General features: G+C 36.7%; 3 protein-coding genes across 3 annotated transcripts; 2 read left to right on the top strand and 1 right to left on the bottom strand.

The window, feature by feature from the left end:
• The first annotated feature begins 14 nt into the window (after nucleotides 1-14).
• On the top strand, nucleotides 15-8,753 carry LOC131776136 (citrate synthase, mitochondrial-like). The gene is made up of 11 exons (XM_059092277.2): nucleotides 15-142; nucleotides 332-397; nucleotides 528-635; nucleotides 1,850-1,915; nucleotides 3,025-3,066; nucleotides 3,556-3,645; nucleotides 4,875-5,063; nucleotides 6,014-6,340; nucleotides 7,109-7,207; nucleotides 7,387-7,599; nucleotides 8,137-8,753. The coding sequence occupies exons 1-11, from the start codon at nucleotides 92-94 to the stop codon at nucleotides 8,299-8,301; spliced, it is 1,416 nt and encodes a 471-aa protein (XP_058948260.2). The 5' UTR covers nucleotides 15-91; the 3' UTR covers nucleotides 8,302-8,753.
• A 249-nt stretch (nucleotides 8,754-9,002) lies between these two features.
• On the bottom strand, nucleotides 9,003-12,328 carry LOC131776186 (10 kDa heat shock protein, mitochondrial-like). Its single transcript, XM_059092352.2, has 5 exons — nucleotides 12,262-12,328; nucleotides 11,809-11,874; nucleotides 10,668-10,763; nucleotides 10,018-10,107; nucleotides 9,003-9,423 (listed from the first exon to the last, which is right to left on the bottom strand). The coding sequence occupies exons 1-5, from the start codon at nucleotides 12,262-12,264 to the stop codon at nucleotides 9,376-9,378; spliced, it is 303 nt and encodes a 100-aa protein (XP_058948335.2). The 5' UTR covers nucleotides 12,265-12,328; the 3' UTR covers nucleotides 9,003-9,375.
• Nucleotides 12,329-12,605: 277 nt separating this feature from the next.
• Nucleotides 12,606-17,975, top strand: LOC131776131 (heat shock protein 60A-like). Its single transcript, XM_059092272.2, has 9 exons — nucleotides 12,606-12,745; nucleotides 13,637-13,841; nucleotides 14,184-14,436; nucleotides 14,858-15,036; nucleotides 15,140-15,233; nucleotides 15,311-15,479; nucleotides 15,914-16,259; nucleotides 16,797-17,060; nucleotides 17,212-17,975. The coding sequence occupies exons 2-9, from the start codon at nucleotides 13,638-13,640 to the stop codon at nucleotides 17,485-17,487; spliced, it is 1,785 nt and encodes a 594-aa protein (XP_058948255.2). The 5' UTR covers nucleotides 12,606-12,745; nucleotide 13,637; the 3' UTR covers nucleotides 17,488-17,975.
• Nucleotides 17,976-18,070: the final 95 nt, after the last annotated feature.

Here is an 18,070-nt window from a genome sequence, read left to right as displayed (position 1 = left end):
TCCGTTTCTTATGACGTCTACCTCGCACAGTCGCTTGGTCGGAGAGGAAGGGATTAGAGTTGGAGTGGATCGCTAAGATTTAGTTTTCAAAATGAATGTTTTAAGAACGTGGAAACAGTTTTCCAGACTTGGACAGACAACGGTAAGCTTCTTTACAGTCTCAACTCGCTGTTGTCTAATTATGTTCCTCAGATCTGTTCTAAAAAATGAGTACTTTGCGAATCAACATGCGTGTACTGCATGTGATAACAAGAGACGCCGTTAGCAGTTTCCATTATCGTTGTTACCAATATCTGTATTTTTTTTACTTTGTTTTGCAATTATTATGTAGCAAACTCTTCAACAAGGGCTGATAGGCAGTTTGGTACGACTCCAGTCGACGCAAGCTCAAACTTTGGTACGTCCCATTTAATATCCTATCACTCTGAATAGTGATGTTGACTTCCTTATAATTAATTGGAAACTTTCGCTTCGTTCTTCTCTGGCAATTCGTAACTTGAAAAATATCCGTTAATTTTCTTTTCCAGAGCTTGAAAGAAACAATGTATCGCATAGTCCCGGAGAAACAGAAGGAAGTTGCGGAATTCCGGAAAACTTACGGCGATAAATCTTTGGGGGAGTACACAGTTGACCAGGTACTTTTCACACTCCATGTCACGATTTGAAGAAATTGCGTCACATTTTCTGTTAGATTTTTGTCACGTTAGGGTATAAAGGCCTATTTTTACTATCATTTAAACTGTCTTATCCAAAGTCATCTTATAAGATCTCTGTTTCCCCGTTTGTTTTCCTTCGTTTGGTGTTGGATTTTAATATAAAAATTATAGATTAAAAGGTTCATCGGTTAATTTTTTCCTTCTAGTTCAATGCCTAGATCTATAGTTGAACCAGAGTACTGAGAGGGCAATCTGATTGTGGTTTATTGTAGAATTTAGTGCTAATGGTCATACTTTTAAAGTGAATCGAAAGTTTTTTTTACTGTTATTTTGGTGTAGTATTAATTTAGCTCGAATTATCATGATATTTGATCATTAATATTGAATATTAGTCAGTATTGTTTCGATAAATTGTTCTTTCAACTGGAGATTGATTTACCGGTGATGTAGTAACTAAACTTGCACAATTTTGCTTGTCCATCTCAAATTCTATTATCTTTTTTGGTAAAATTTCCGCACAGCCCCATGCTATTGTAAAACAAATCTGTTTTCCCAATGGCAATGTATTGTTATAGTCATTGTTTTCTCTATTCAAGAACTGAATGCATAATGAAGTATGGGGCTGTGCGGAAATTTTACCTCTTTTTTGATCCTTAAAATCTGATCATTACAACAGTTGCTCACATGTTAAGCAAAACATCAGGGAAGGATTTTGGGCAAGCTGTGGTTGTGGTTTCTGGTGCTGTTAAATGTGACATTATATTGTTCAATCAGAAACATTAAACTTAACACAACTATTTAAGCATTTATATTGTACCACTTCTACTAATACTTAACACTTTCACTCCCAGGATCAAAATAGTAATTCTCCTGACTGTTTTCTATACAATTCTTATGATGTTGGCTTGGAGAATTTTGTATTTGATCAACTGATAATCTTCAAATTGATATTTTTCTTTATTCTCATTACTTGTCTGTGTGATTTTGTATTGATACTGAATGGAGAAATTCTGCCATGGTCACTCAATTGGGAGTTCAGGGGTTAAACCTAGTAAATTGTAATTTTTATGATATAACAATAAAATCTTATGCCATTGATATAAATTATATGTTTTATGATGCATACTACTTTAATTAGCAGTAAGTTAGGTTAGATTGACATTGATAAGGGTGCCCTGAATTGTTTTTTATAGGTTTATGGTGGTATGCGAGGTATCAAAGGTTTGGTTACAGAAACCTCACACTTAGATTCAAATGAGGTATTGAAAGAAAAATCTATAATAGTAATAGAACCAGGTGTAGTCCAATTCTGTCTTTAATCATACCAGTGATTAGACAATCGCAAAGTGGGAGTCTGATTTGTTCACACAAGTATGATTACGGACAGAATTGGAAGACATGCAGTCCTGTTACCAATTAATCAAAAGTATTACAAAATTTGAAAAAGAAACTAGACACCGTTTGCACACAAAAAAAAAAAATTAACTCGGCAAAAATGCAAGACAACAGTGCATGTACATGACTCATTCTGTCCACTTGCTCAGGTATGACATGATAACTGTCCCTTTAACTGTCCTATTGCACTGTCCAATTACAAGCATGATGTGTACACTGTCCTACTGGTGTTCAAATTGGGCTGGTGATAACCAATCACTTTGAGAATTTTGTTATTGTTTTGGTTAAATCCAGAATAAAAACAATGTTCTGTGACTATTACCTAATGGTCAGTAATTTCACTAATCATTTTTTCAACATCCAGTAACACAGTTCAGTACGGTGTGCTATTTACAATCATCAAAATATACTGTGCAAATCTCAGAATACATTATTCCAATATAATATTAGCCTACAACAGACCAATTTTGGTGGTCTTGAGTTGGTTTTGTGAGCTATTACTGTGGATGCGCGAGAAAGTGAGGAAACTGACTCAACCTTCGTCTTTTAAGTCTGAAGAGAACACCAATACTTTTAACATTCATATGAATTACTTACCATTATCTAATAATTGCAATGTATGGGTAAGGTCCGAGATACAGCTTGTGTGGAGTACTTTGGACAACTCATTGAAATCTAGATTTTGTGAACCTCTTAGGAAAAGGAAATTGGCTTGTCTTGGAAGGTTTGAAAAATTGGGTCTAAAACCATCAATAATAGTCTATGTTAGTCTAAATTCTGTTTAAGTTAACAACAGTTTCAAGAAACTGAGAGGATAAGAAAGCAGGATATTAACTTGATATTAAGTTTTTTAACGCTAAAAGCTCCATTTTGAGCAATGTCTGATTTCCTTACCATACAATAATTGCATGTCAGATTAAAGAAGTTCAGCACATTTATAAGGGTATGTAATTTTTCCTTCAATTTCTTTTAGGGGATTAGGTTCCGAGGCTATACAATTCCAGAATGCCAAAAGGTATGTTCTATCATTTAATGCATATTTATATATGGAAGTTATTCATTGTTTGCAGTTGTAAAGGTGACTGTTCTTGTTTTTCTCAAAAGAATAGTTAAAAATAGTTAGTTATTTTTTTTCTCATCATTATAATTTACAAGTATTCACCAAAGTGGAGGTGAATAGTAGTGTGTATTTGCAGCAAGGTAAATATCCTCCAACTTCACCGACACTGAGATGAATGACTATTATAGTATATGCAACGCAGATTCCAAAAAAACTAGTTTATTTCTCTTGGTATACCAAAAAATTAGACATAAATTTAACTCTTGATGTGCAGTTTTGTCTCTTTAGCTGCTCAGAGGTGAACAGTACTTGCTATTCACTTTTGAGCTGGCTAATCAACACACATGAAAAACTGCTAATATTAGATATTAAAGAAATGTTACAGAAAAGTAGTTCTGAATGTGTTCCATCTGATAGAAGATCTTCTTTTGACTTTCTCTGAAGCTTTTGCCTAAGGCAGATGGTGGTGAGGAACCTTTGCCAGAAGGAATATTTTGGTTACTTATGACAGGAGAAATACCAACAAAACAGCAGGTGCGTTTGATGAATTTTTATTGGTTATTGGATTGCAACTTTTCTAAAGGAAACACTGTAGTCCTGAGGCTTGGGCACTGGTCTCAGGATGAAGGAGGCCCAGGTTCCTGAGTTGTATTTTTGGAGAAGACTCCTAACTTCTACAGTACATCTATTTACTCAAGAGTATAAAGTTGAATCTTGCCCTGTAGACACCTCACTATTACAGACACCTTGCCATTACAGAGAAGAGCCAGCCTCCCTGGCAAAATGCTCAAAGAAATGACTGAAATAAACTCCCGTTATTATGGACACTTTGCTATTTTGGAAATGTGTGCCCCCCCTCCAGCACAACCTTCAATTGTTTTTTTCCTCTTGCTTTAGTGGACACTTAATCCTGATTCACATAATGTAAAGTGACATTACCATAAGGGAAAATAAAGACTCCATTTTTCAGTTAGGTGCAAACATGTCAATTTCCTTCTTGTGGTCACATCTTTTTCTGGTTCATAAGGGGTTCATCTAGGGGTTACAATGTAACCCCTAGATCACAGGTCAAGAGAAGGAAGCAAATGATTCCCAACTGAAGAAAGCTCATGATTGTTAATATAAATTCTCCTTTTCTGCACCTTAGGAAATGTATAGAGAACAGGATGTAGAATATTCACACTGATTAAAGGGTGTTAAAGACTAAAGAAGTGTCACTGAATTGTGTTTCGAAGGGTCATACTACAGATGATCTAATGTTGGGTTTTCATTTTTTCAGTCTCCATTATTAATTGTGCACAAACACATCCATAAACTCAAAACCCATAACTTAATAATATAACATACATGTATCTCTATTTTTCTATCTTATATATTCTTGAAGGGGTAAAAAAAGACTCTTCATTAAATACTGGGCTGACAACACAAAGAAAATGGCTACATGGTAATACAGAAATCCTCAAAATGCAGCTTTCTATCCAAACACTGCCACTAGCATATGGAATAATCCACTTGCAAGCTGGCTTGCAAATGTCAAATATCACCATGATAACTAGTTTTCCATTTAGAAACACTTTCTTGACAGATGGACAATGCTTACTGGATAAATCAACTATCCTCTAGAGAGTGTTGTAACTTCTGTCAACGCCATTCTCTAGATCGTGATTTATTCATTTAAAAGCATTATATACTTGGCCCAGGTAAATTTACAATGTGAGGGAAATGGTTTTGAGGTTTTTTTCATTCATTTGTAACCAAAATAGGTTGACAACTTGTCCAAAGAATGGGCTGCCAATGCTGACTTGCCGCCACATGTTGTACAGATGTTGAACAACTTTCCTGAGACTCTGCATCCAATGAGCCAGTTTAGTGCAGCAATCACAGCCATGAACAGCGAGAGTAAATTCACCAAGGCATACGCAGGTGGAGCTCCTAAAGCAAAATACTGGGAGGTAAAGCCTGATGAAGATTACTTCTAGTACATATCTTAAATTCAGGAGTTTTAATTGTAGCAGGTATTGAAGGGGGGGGGGGGGGAGATCTACCTGCTTGTGAAGACCTGACTACCTACTTGTAGCCTTCACACCAATATCACTGTACTCTCAACAAACACATAGCTATCTTCGAATTTGTTCAAATTAAATGACTTTTAGGAACAAAGAAGTAACATGAGTCTGAAAAGACCTCAAAATACAGAAGAAGAGCTTCAAAATTTCCCAGGGAGCCCATGCTTGCCAAGGAACAGGATGCCTTTAAGGCCCTCAAAACTACATGACTGCCATTCTAAACTACCTATTTTTGCTATATTTCAAGGAAAGCACTATTAGTAGATTGTCAGCAGAGAATACACACAGTCTGACATATAATTTTATTTTGAAGTAACTTCTACTTTGAAATGTAGTTTTTCTTTTACCTGTAACCAGTGGTTTCTAGAACAGATTAGAAAAAAAAATACTCTGAGGCTAAAGATCAATAGCACAAGAAATTTTGTCTTATTTGGACCCAACACATTGACCAGCTCCCAGTTGGCTCATTAGCTCAGTTGGTAGAGTGTTACACTGGTATTGCAGAGGTCATGGGTTCAAATCCCGTAAGGGCCTGAATTTTTTTTTCTGGTCCTATGTTTCAATTACTAGTTCTGTAGTGTTCTTAGCTGCATGATCTCTTAATTTTCTTTCTTCACCACAGTGCAAATATATGAATTTCATGTATCTAAAATCAGCACAAGAAATGGTAATGGAAAGCAAAGCAGAATAGCAACAAAAAGTGAACGAACATTATTATTATTATTATTATTATTATTATTAAAATCTAGGCTTTATTTGTCACCATCCAAAAAGATTGACATTTCTTTAAAGTTCCTTACTCCCAAACCTCTGAACATTTTATTCTCTCTTCGCAGTTTACTTTTGATGATGCCATGGATGTGACAGCCAAGATCACAACAGTGGCAGCGTACATATACAGAAATGTGTTTAAGGATGGAAAAGTCACACCAGTGGATCCAGGCAAAGATTGGGCTGATAACTTATCTAGCATGCTTGGTTTTGAGGATCCTATGTTTCACGAGATGATGCGGCTGTACCTTGTTCTGCATGCTGATCATGAAGGAGGAAATGTCAGTGCTCATACCACCCACCTTGTTGGCAGTGCTCTGTCAGATCCCTATCTGTGCCTTGCTGCTGGTATGAATGGTCTGGCAGGACCTCTTCATGGCTTGGCTAATCAGGTCAGTACCTGTGTTTTCAAATGAGCTCACAGCCACTGGCTGTTCACATATTTTTTCAGCCTACTTTTATGGGGAAAATAGCCCATTGTTGAAAACAGCACCATGTGACAAACATTTATTGACATGTAAAAATAGAACAAACTTGCCTGGATTCTACAAAATTTCAGGAGTGATTTGTTGGGATTTGTTCTTTGAATCTTTTTTTCATTTTTGTAAAAATGAGCCTTATACTGGTATCTACTAAAGATAATTCTTGTTTCAGAGTACGTGAAATGTGTTTTAGGTGGAAAGAAATACTTTTAACCCTTTCACTCCCAGATCACATTTGTAATTCTCCTGTTTGCCATACAATTCTCATAGTGTCAGTTCAGAGAATTTAGTTTTGGATCAATTAAGTATCTCCAAATCGATATTTTTCTTTATTCTCATCACTTGTTCGGTTGATACTGTATTGATATTGTGAGGAGAAATTCTGTCTTGGTCACTCATGGGAATTAAATTGTCTAGGAGCATGCATAACTTGTCACTCCAAAGGAACACTGTAAGAAATCTTTTGAATGAAGATGCATTGGCAAGGAAAATTTCAACCCTGTAGTGTACTAATAAATAACTGTTGAATATACAATTGAATTTCGTAGGAAATTAAGTCATACTGATTTTAAAAGGGTGCTTTTGTCACCTCTGTCTATGAATTTGATTGATGGTTGACAATAGATAATCATTATATTACATACAAATTTCATTATATTACACTTTTTTGTTTTTCAGGAAGTCTTAATCTGGACCACAAACATGCTGAAAGATGTAGGAGACAACCCATCTACAGAGAAAGTTAGGGAATATGTCTGGAACACTCTGTCTGGTGGGGTAAGTACCATGCAGGGATTTCTGCCACTTTACTTTTTGGTTGATGGGCACTGGTTGTTTACCCTTTTAATCATGAGTAAAAAAACAATCAAAATGGGTGTTTAATTTTGCAGCTTATTGATACCGTATACAAATTGCATGTAGCAACCTTGTTCTTTTTTCCTTTTTTTTCTTAACAGCAAGTTGTGCCTGGTTTTGGACATGCAGTTTTGAGAAAGACAGACCCTCGTTACACAGCCCAGAGAGAATTTAGCTTAAAGCATTTGCCAGATGATCCCCTGTTCAAACTTTGTGGTCAGCTGTATGAAATTGTTCCAAATGTTTTACTGGAGCAAGGAAAAGCAAAGAACCCTTGGCCTAATGTTGATGCTCATAGTGGAGTTCTTCTTCAGGTAATTGAAATGTAGAGGAATCTGGGGCAGGGACCTTGGAGTAAAGGAGTTGGGAGGGAGGTTTGACAGAGGATTGGATGGGAAGCAAGAATGTAATAGGTTAGGAAGTTGAAGAAAGTGAAAAATGGCAAATATTTTTTTATCAAATATCTGCAGTGTTTGGTAGGTGCCTTCCACATTGTTGGAAGACCTTGCCTTGTTTGTGGGTCAGAAAATAATTTTCCCCCTCAACAAAAATGATATCATTCTATTAAATTATTATCATTCTGACTATTAATAACAATGATGATAATGATGAGTGTGTAATTGACAATTTCATGTAACTGTTTAAATGCTTTGGGGTCTGTTTCTTAAAAGACATGGTCACTTTCTGGGCCAGACAGGATGATTTTTTTTGCCATGTTCTAGATCAAGATTTTGACAGTTTTGAACTTCAAACAATGAAGATATCAGGAAATGAAAACAGAATGCCCTGGATTTTGAGCTGAGACCTGCAATTTCATGTGTTTACTTAGTCATCTTTTGTTTTGATTACAGCACTATGGTTTGACAGAAATGAACTACTACACTGTTTTGTTTGGTGTATCGCGTGCCCTGGGTGTGCTTTCATCATTAGTCTGGTCTCGTGCCCTGGGTCTCCCAATTGAACGCCCGAAGAGCATGACAACGGAATTGCTTAAATCAGCTGTTGGTGCTTCATAGGCACTCCCGAATACTTTCAAAACAAAATATGGATCTTTGCTGCTGGTCTGCTTAAAGGAAACGGAACTGCAACGATAAAACACCCAGTGTTGTTTTTAGAAACTTTTTTTTTTTTCAAATTTTCATTTTCTCTTCTCTAAACTTTCTTTTGTGTGCTTCAACTGGATATAATAAGTATAGTACAGGAAAAATTGTATTGGATAATTCAGTGTTATTGACACTTTGACTGCACTTTTTATTAACAAAACAAAATAGACTCGGTATTTAAGAGTGAAGTGTAGGTAGTGATAACACATGGATTGAAGGATAAAGGGAAATCATATTGTACCCATGCAGTAATTTACCTTGATAATAGCATATTCTTCTCACAATTTATGTCCAAAGTTCTTGATACGAGAATAATTTTGTACAAGTTACACAGAATTTCCCAAATAAAAACTAGCTCCTCACAATAGTGCTGTAATGTATCTTCTGTCTCGCATATAATGGTATTGTTAAGTGTAAAGTTGAAAAAACTTTAAAAAAAATTGCAGGATGCAGCATAACAAAATTAAGTGCCATTACCAATCACTTTCAACACTTGATCAATTTATGTTTCCCAGCATTTGTGTAAACTTAAAAAAAAGGGCAGTTCAATCTTTCAAAGTCTTTGCATCCTTCACAACAACTAAGAAACAACACACAATTAAAAAAGATGATCATGAAAACAACACCAAAACTTTATTGAGGTCAAACTCTTGCACTGTTAAACAACTGGCTTTCAACCAGCTCAAAAAAGCAAAAAAAAGTGTACTTAAAATTAGTGAGCAGTATGCTTATTACAAATATTAAATAATTATAAAAAGACTACTTAGCTAGACTGTCTTGAAATTTTGTTTTCAATACTGAAATTGTGGCAAGGCTTTCCCGTGTATAGAAAAGAGGTTCAGACAAGTTGTTTAACAAGAGAACACTGTACTTCACAATGATTAACAGTTTTAGTTATTTCACAGCTAAAGTAACAGTAATTTCCAAGAATGTGATTCTTTTCTTCTCTAGCAGCACCACCACTACATAATCAAATAGCAGCTGGCATTACTCAAAAATCCCCAAGATGTCAGTGTCACGGTAGATGAAGTATTCCTGTTAAGAAGAGAACATTCCTGTTAGTCCACACTAAGTGAATATGTCCAGCATTTAGTGCAACTTTGTTTTATGTACTTATTGACTGAGTGGCTGGGAGGGCCAAAGGTTGGTGCATTATAACCCAAAGCCAGCTATTTTCTCATCTGGCCAGACGAAATGCAGTTAATAAGCATTTTATCCTATGGCCACTGAGAGATCAAAATTTTGAACATTTTTTTCCCCCAACCTAATTAGGTAGTACTTGCCAAAACTTAAATAACCTTCATTTCTTTGAGTAAGAAAAAGGAACTCATAAATTCATAGAGAAATGCAACTTGATCATTTTCTCATTTTCTTGGTCCAACTTGAAATCCACAATGTTCTTGTTCTCAGAATATGCAAAGAGATGTGCAGATGCTGAGGGTCAGATGGCTTTTTTTTTTTTTGAGTGGCTTGCATCAAATTGTCCAGCAATACACACCCAAACTTTCTCTATGGTTTTCTGTGGGATTACACATGTGGGGCTGTTTATATTTGATAATATGGTAATGCCTTATTTCATCCAAAAAACAAAAAACAGGAAGATTACAGGCTACCATCAACAACACCTACCTTTTCATCCAAATTTATTTTTGTTCCTCCATATTCTGGTAGTAAAACCTTGTCTCCCACCTTGACATTAACTTCTATCCTTTGGTTATTCTAAAAACAAAACAAAGTATTTTGGTTTAACCCTTTCAAAACACTGTACTTCACAATGATTAACAGTTAGTTAACCCAATTAACCCACACAAACATCAATAAGAATATTCTCCATACTGTTCACCATACATTTACTAAAAAGCTGCAAAGGTGAATTTGTTGAACGATCAAATTCTTTATTCTTGTAACATTAATGTTTGATTCAAGGGTGATATGTCCAGGAGGAATAAGCTGCCAATCACTCTTAGGGGTTAAAGGGTTATTTCTCTGTACTGTTCTGTGGACATTTCTTAGGGTGCTGACGATGAGAATTTGCGTAACAATCAAGAGCTTCTCTAACTGATGACTATTTCCTTAAATTTGTCCTTGTGACCTTAAAGTTTGAGTGATATTGTAAGGAGAAATTTAATGCTTGGCACTCTTTGGGGGTGTAAGGGTTAAGGAGAGGGTAGATACATTTGCTAGGTGCTACAGACTATTATGACTATCTCCCTATTTCAAAAACAATTGACTAGCTGTGATGATTTATTTCACTTTGTAAGCAGGGAAAAAGCTTTTACTTTGTGATCCCAGTTTCCAGGGCCAGCAGCCACAACAGTACCCTCTAACACTTTGCCTTGGCCTTTCTCAGGAAGGAGAACACCTCCTTTTGTTTTCTACAGAAAATACAGAGTCAAATATCAGTTGCCATCTTGAATACCGCCTGCATGTGTATGTTGTGGTTCAATTTTATCCTTGATTAATTTTTTTTTCTTTTGTTTTTGAGTATTGTAATGTATGATAATGAGTTTGCAACAAAGGAAAAGTAAATTTGAACCAAGGATAAAATTGAATCACAACATATACTTTGAGTTAAAACTGACTTTGCCTAATAGCTGTTTATCAGTACTTAAATCAAGAAATAGCAAGAGTGGGTCTGAATCTGTGCCTACTCCATACAAGCTCTCAGTCATGGAGGGAAACTTCCTCAAACTTTTACTGATTTTTAATCTCTTCAGTTCTCTAATGATCACATAACTTCACCTTAGTATGAGGATTTCAATCTCAGGCAAAGGTTGATGATAGATTGGAGGGGGAAAATAGTTTTGGATGACTGTTTAAATTTTACCATACCCCTTTTCCCAACCTCCCTATCAAACTCTGGCTGGTTATTTACAAGAGGTTTAATCCAAACTGTGGTTTTTATGCAAGCTGTGGACCTCAGAGATGCTCTCTAGTTAAATAAATGTCCTTCCATGGTCAGCTTTCAGCCCTCTTGACACTAGTCACAAAAATAAGTGTTCAGATAGAAGATTCAGCTTAATCAAAGATAGTTTGGGATGTGGTTTTGTTCAACAACAGCTAAACTTTCTTTCAATAACCAGCCCTTACAGTTCCTGGGCTTCCACCCCATCATTTATACCCATCATTCCTTATTCTCCCAAGGCCCATCCAGCCCCCTCCCCTGATGCCATTTTTTGATGTGTGTGGACAAGTCACCTGTGATACCATGCATTGTAGAGACATGCCACAAAAGACCAAGGAATGTCATTTGAGGATACATGGAAAGCCTTTGATGTGAAAACTATACTTTATACTTAAGTAAATTGAGCTCATTTTCACAAGAAGGTTTTGTTCTTATCCTCATTTGGAAGGTGGGGATAAAAGAATTCAGAAATTGCCAATAGTATGAACAAAATATTTGATCCACTGTCTTCTCACCACTTCTGGGAGGAATTTTTCAACCAAGATCCTGTCAAAGAGAGGCTTGAATTTTCTTACATTAGCCTGGAGGAGAGAAAGAAACACATGGGAAAGATCTCTTATGCAATACTGTAAAACTATTGCACAGATGAACACAGTGCATTATACGCATAAAGTTATCTCTTAAATTTGTAGATTAAGGTACTGACGCGAACACTTTTTCCTTTAAAAATACGACGTATAAAAATAATGTTAAATATGTACAAGAATGAATTGAAAGAAAGCCTTGGGTTAAATATTCGATTACGTTATAAACCACCTCTGACTACATCACAAGCTACTCTAGTAACAAATTGACTTCAGTCACGTAAATCGATCCATAAAATTTTGAAAAATTTGAAGATCCCCAAAGTGAGACTTCATATCCGTCAAAATTTTAAATTTGTAATCAAAAGATGAGGAATTACTTACCATTTCACAGGAAAAAAAGCACAAGGCCTCTGCACCGTGGAAAATATTCTCCACACGTGTAAATCGACCGTTTACTGCGCAGTCGTCAATTGCATCAAGTGGTGTGTCATACTTTTCATTTAGGGAGGGGACTGGTAGGATTACACTTTTTAAATTAGTTAACACTTCCGAAATGTATTTTCAGAGAAACCATGTAATTTACCTGAAGATTCTAAGAGATATATTTAAAGCCTGAAAACATTAAATATGTCAAAAATATCAGTATTGGGAATATTTATAACTTTGCAAATTGCACATAAATTACCCTCCCCTGGAGGAAAATAGTTGCCCCTGCACGGAGCATGCCGATTGCAGGTTCTCGTCTTCGTCCTTTTCTGCACGTGGGATAGCGAGGCACATTTAGCCACCGTTGGTCTTCGAAGTTTGCACAATTTCGTGCTCCTTTCAAGTTTTGAACTCTAGATCGCTAAATAGTATACTTCAGGTATGTATTCTGATCAGTTACAACTTACTTTACAGAGAGTGAGAATTTTAAATGACGGTAATTTCTCGCAATATGTCAGACTCGGAATACATATGTACCGCACACGTGCTTCAGGGTAATTTTTTTTCGGAAATCACGATTTCTTCTCTAGAGAACCCCGATTTTAAGCAGAAAATTTCCACAATGGTTGTGTTTCGTTCTTACTTAACCCCGATCTTGGTGTGAATTTTTTTTCGCTTTGTCATACTCTCTGGAAGAAATTTAAAAAGAACAACTTTGTAACCACTCGGTATAGATTTTGTTCGTAATCCACATAGAAGGTCGGATTTCCTCCAATGGTTTAAGTTTTGTAAGCGACTGAAAAATTATAACCATCGGTGCAGTCAAAACTTTTATGTTTAACACCAATCTTTCATTATTTTTTGGTGCAACCTTTTCGGTAGATTGCATAATACTCATGACCAAGCCGTTCTGTCTTAGTGGTGGTTGGCTGAGTTCGTTGCACCTTGCAAAATTTTTTTTGGGTCTACTCATCGTTTTGTTAGTTCTCTGAAAAAAATTAGGAAGCCAAGATCCTAGACAAGATCTTTGGAAGATCACTTAAAGAAGATCTAACGGAGTAATTTCCTTTTTTCACTGCAGATAATTCGATATTTCATGAAGGTCTCGGTAATATATCATTGGGGGGTGCAACTTTTAACTCCTAAGATCTAATTGTTAATTCTCCCCTCTAGCTGCTACACATTTCAATGTAAATTTTTTACAAGAATTTAGTGTAAGATCGGTGATGTGCATTCTTATTGCTTGTTTGCTGGACATTGTATGAATATCATAAGCAGAAGTCACATGTTAACCACAGACTCAAATTTCTTTTTCTTTGTGTTTTTTTAGAATGTATCGTCTATCAAGTGTGATCCGTCCTGCCAGACAGCTGTTCACTCCAAAAATCTTGGCCCCTCGGCTTGCTGTTGGGTTCAGCACCACACAGCAACAACAGTCTGCCAAGGAGCTCAAGTTTGGGGCTGATGCAAGATCCAATATGCTTAAAGGAGTTGACACCTTAGCTGATGCAGTTGCAGTCACTTTGGGTCCAAAGGTTTGGGGTTACTGTGGTTCCATGTTAGATGGCAGACAAGTCTCTCTCTCTCTGGAGCAGATTTCATTTTAAGATGAAGAAAGACAAATTTTAAGCTCTGCTAATTTCTTTGCAAAGGAACAATGAAAGATGTTCTCATTGGATTAAAAAGACTTCTGAGACCCATTAAATCAGTAGACAATTCACTCTTCCACATCTTGCTCTCATAAGTTTCAAGAGTTCCTCTCTCTTTAACCTGAGACCATAAGCAATTTTCTTGTTTTTTTATTTCCGAGCTACTTGGTAAAGAGAGGTTATATTTGACCCCTGAGTTAACATTTTATTTGAATTTTTTTCCTACAGGGAAAAAATGTTATAATTGAACAAAGCTTTGGAGGCCCAAAGATCACTAAGGATGGTGTAACAGTTGCCAAAGCCATTGAACTGAAAGACAGGTATCAGAACATTGGTGCTCGTCTTGTGCAAGATGTTGCCAACAACACTAATGAAGAGGCTGGAGATGGTACAACAACTGCAACTGTCCTGGCCAGGTCCATCGCCAAAGAAGGCTTTGAGATTGTTTCCAAGGGAGCAAATCCACAGGAGGTTAGGAAAGGTGGGTTTAAAGAATAAATTTGATTTTGTTCTCCCTGAATTACATGCCTTCAAGCAATGTTTTTGTGAGGAGAATTTCACTGAAAAAAAGGATTGCACTTAATTTCCTTTAAACACATTTAGGTAAGTATACTTTGCTTTAAGCAGCTTACAAGTTAAATAGAATGGACATCACCTTTGCAGGCATTTCTAGTCAGCAAACAATCTCACTTTGAAGAATTTGGTATTGGATCTGCTGCTATTTCCCTAAGTGATATATTTCTTCATTCTCATCACTTGTCTGCTTGATATTGCATCAATACTGTAAAGAGAAATTCTGTCATGGTCATCCATGGGAGATGAAGTTAATTTAAAATTAAAAGGCTATTCTAGCATTGTTTTTCGTAGGATTATAGGTAACTACCAGTGTTGTCTGTTTGCAGGTGTTATGCTGTCAGTTGAAGCTATTGTTGAAAACCTAAAGAAAATGTCCAAACCAGTTACTACTCCAGAAGAAATTGCTCAGGTTGCAACAATTTCTGCTAATGGCGACAAAGGCATCGGAGAACTGATCTCCTCAGCTATGAAAAAAGTTGGCAAGAATGGAGTCATCACTGTTAAGGTTACTGGCTAATTTTACTTGTTTGCTATTGATTATTTACTTTATATCAGCGAGAAACATGGGAACATAATGCAAGGTGATTTAATTTTTTTTTATCTTAAAGGATGGCAAGACCCTGTATGATGAGTTGGAATTGATTGAAGGAATGAAGTTTGACCGTGGATTCATTTCTCCCTATTTTATCAACACTACAAAAGGTAATGAATAACTTCAACCTGATCTTGCAATCTGTTCATGAAATCTAACTTTTTGTTCTATCTGTATCCACTTGTAGGACAAAAGGTTGAGTTCCAGGATTGTTTGGTTCTCCTGTGCCAGAAGAAGATCTCTTCCATTCAACAGATTGTTCCTGCGCTTGAGCTGGCTAATGCACACAGGAAACCTCTTGTTATTGTAGCAGAGGATGTTGATGGTGAAGCTCTGACTACACTTGTCCTCAACAGGTAGTGGCCTTCAGCCTTTCATCATTAAGAATTTGAATTGGTGTTAACCATATTCATGGATTGTGTTCATTTTGTTTGTTTTAGCTTCTCTATGGATTACAGATGGCTTGGAAAAGTTGCCCTCTTTTCCCAACCAATGCAACGTATAACAATCACAATTTGGTCACTTGTGTTTCCACTCTTTATGCCTTAAACTTCCAACTACATCAATTTCAGTCAAAGATTTTACTCTCCTTTATAGTCCACAGACTTCAAACTTAAAAAAAGTACAATACTAAGACAAAAAGAGAAATGCTTATTTACTTACATTGAATTCTGATTGTATCAACCAAAGGGATATGTTGCTAACAGGAAGGGTTAAAATGATTTTGAACTGTTAGTACAATGGTACACAGGGAGGTTATCACATTAACTACTTCAAATCCACTCTCTAGGCTCAAAGTTGGTCTCCAAGTGGCTGCAGTGAAGGCACCAGGTTTTGGTGACAATCGCAAGAACACGCTGCAAGACATGGCCACTGCTATGGGTGGTATGGTATTTGGAGATGATGCTCTGGAAACAAAACTTGAAGATGTCCAAATTCAAGATCTTGGTGAGGTTGGAGAAGTGTCAATCACTAAGGATGACACACTGTTCTTAAAAGGAAAGGGTAGCACAGAGGAAATTGAGAAGAGGTGCGCTCAACTCAGAGAGGAGCTTGAAAATACAACTTCAGAATATGAGAAAGAGAAAATAAATGAACGTCTGGCCAAGCTCTCTGATGGTGTTGCTATCTTGAAGGTACAAAGATACAGGCTTAATTTGAATGCTATTCTTATTCTGAAGATTTTCTACCAAAGTGATTTCCCTTAGCATTTAACTCACCCTATTCTCATCACTTGCCTCATAGGCTCTATATAACATTGTATAGTTCTTCACAATGGCTTTCTCGCATACATTTTAGGCTCTAAATTGCCCTCCATTTAGAGTGTCAAGTTTCAAATAGGCTCCCTTTTGCTAAAAGCTCCACTCCTTCCAAATTAAATCTTGTTAGATATTAGATGTCAGTAAGGCCATATTTGCAATTCAGTCTCAAAGTGTTATGTAACTAAAAGCCTGTAAAATATTCTTTGAAATACCAATGATATTCTAGGTGACAATACAGAAGAGAAACTAGTAGTCACATTTTGGCATGGGAGAGGGTCTTTTTAAGCCCTTATTTGGTTAACGTACCTCTCCAATAAACCCCATCCTCTCATTCCAGGAGATTGACAAGCTCCTTCAAAGCTTGTAAGAGTATTTATGGCACACTTGCCAATAACAATCATCCTTTTGTAGATTGGTGGTTCCAGTGAAGTAGAAGTGAATGAAAAGAAGGACCGGGTAACAGATGCTTTGAACGCCACCAGAGCAGCTGTGGAAGAAGGTCTTGTGCCTGGGGGTGGTGTTGCCTTGTTGAGATGTATCCCCAGCCTTGATGACATCAAGACAGAAGGTGAAGACCAAGCCAAGGGAGTAGACCTTGTCAGACGGGCTCTGCGTAAGCCATGTCAGACTATTGCAGAGAATGCTGGTGTAGAGGCAGCACTTGTGGTGGAAAAGGTGGGATTTGTTTTCAAGAATGTTTTCAGGTTGACTCAGTACTCAGCAAAAGGGTGCTAGGGTACTTTGATAGCTGTTTCTCTTTTCATTTTGGTTCTACAAGCAGTTTTCTTTTCACACCAACATGGTTATTTTACGTTTCCTCTTTAAGGTGGCCTCTATGGAAGGTAACCAAGGTTACGATGCCCTTAACAACACCTATGTAGACATGATCCAAGCAGGAATCATCGACCCCACAAAAGTTGTCAGAACAGCTGTGACAGATGCTGCAGGTGTTGCATCCCTCTTAACCACAGCAGAAACAGTCATTGTTGATCAGCCCAAGGATGACAAGGCAGACATGGCTGGCATGGGTGGAATGGGTGGAATGGGCGGAATGGGTGGAATGGGTGGAATGGGTGGAATGGGTGGAATGGGTGGATTTTAAATGAATGGATGAGATATTATTCAATGTGCTTTGGTTCCCTAATTTCACAACTTGCATATCTGGAAACATTTATGTTTAACAGTAGCTCATAATGCTCTGGATGTTCAAGACTGTGTGATCTTTGAACTGCGGTCTCCCTATACTGTTTATGGATCAAGTGCATTTTCTGGAAAATCAGACAGAATGCTGGCTTGCAAAGACAGCTGATTTGATGATCATAGCTAAAACGCCAGCTAAAATAGAAAAAAAAACTTGGCTGGTTCAAATTTTGCAGGCTAGCATAGCATGCACATTGTAAAAATTACAATAAGACTGAATTAAAGTTGGGTTTATGCATAGGCCTCTGTGCAGAGAATTCAGTTTTAGCTGTGTAGATCCATGCAATAGCTTGGGTAAATTAGTTCATGCATTATGAATTCTTTTCACTTGCATTGCTAAGTAGATTGCATTTCTGGTGCTCCATCTCAATAAAATCGTTTTTTGTCGTACTTTGTCTGTGTGAGTCTAGGGATGATGATAATAATGATATTAATAATAATGGTAATAATTATAATTATAAAAAATAAAATGATAATGATGTTTT

This window comes from Pocillopora verrucosa, chromosome 10 (assembly GCF_036669915.1).
Source record: "Pocillopora verrucosa isolate sample1 chromosome 10, ASM3666991v2, whole genome shotgun sequence".
NCBI lineage: Eukaryota > Metazoa > Cnidaria > Anthozoa > Scleractinia > Pocilloporidae > Pocillopora > Pocillopora verrucosa.
The sequence above is the reverse complement of the archived record's forward strand: the minus strand, read 5'-3'. Positions and strand labels throughout refer to the sequence as shown.

What these genes read in the sequence shown, in the direction of transcription:
- LOC131776136 (XM_059092277.2), top strand. Translation starts at nt 92, where the DNA reads ATGAATGTTTTAAGAACGTGGAAACAGTTTTCCAGACTTGGACAGACA. An exon ending in CACACTTAGATTCAAATGAG is followed by an intron (nt 1,916 to 3,024) that starts GTATTGAAAGAA and finishes AATTTCTTTTAG; the next exon opens with GGGATTAGGTTCCGAGGCTA. An exon ending in TTCATGGCTTGGCTAATCAG is followed by an intron (nt 6,341 to 7,108) that starts GTCAGTACCTGT and finishes TTTGTTTTTCAG; the next exon opens with GAAGTCTTAATCTGGACCAC.
- LOC131776186 (XM_059092352.2), bottom strand. An exon ending in AAAAATTCCTCCCAGAAGTG is followed by an intron (nt 10,764 to 11,808) that starts GTGAGAAGACAG and finishes TATTTTCTGTAG; the next exon opens with AAAACAAAAGGAGGTGTTCT. An exon ending in AAATAAATTTGGATGAAAAG is followed by an intron (nt 9,424 to 10,017) that starts GTAGGTGTTGTT and finishes TCTTCTTAACAG; the next exon opens with GAATACTTCATCTACCGTGA.
- LOC131776131 (XM_059092272.2), top strand. Translation starts at nt 13,638, where the DNA reads ATGTATCGTCTATCAAGTGTGATCCGTCCTGCCAGACAGCTGTTCACT. An exon ending in ACTACACTTGTCCTCAACAG is followed by an intron (nt 15,480 to 15,913) that starts GTAGTGGCCTTC and finishes TCCACTCTCTAG; the next exon opens with GCTCAAAGTTGGTCTCCAAG. An exon ending in ATGGTGTTGCTATCTTGAAG is followed by an intron (nt 16,260 to 16,796) that starts GTACAAAGATAC and finishes ATCCTTTTGTAG; the next exon opens with ATTGGTGGTTCCAGTGAAGT.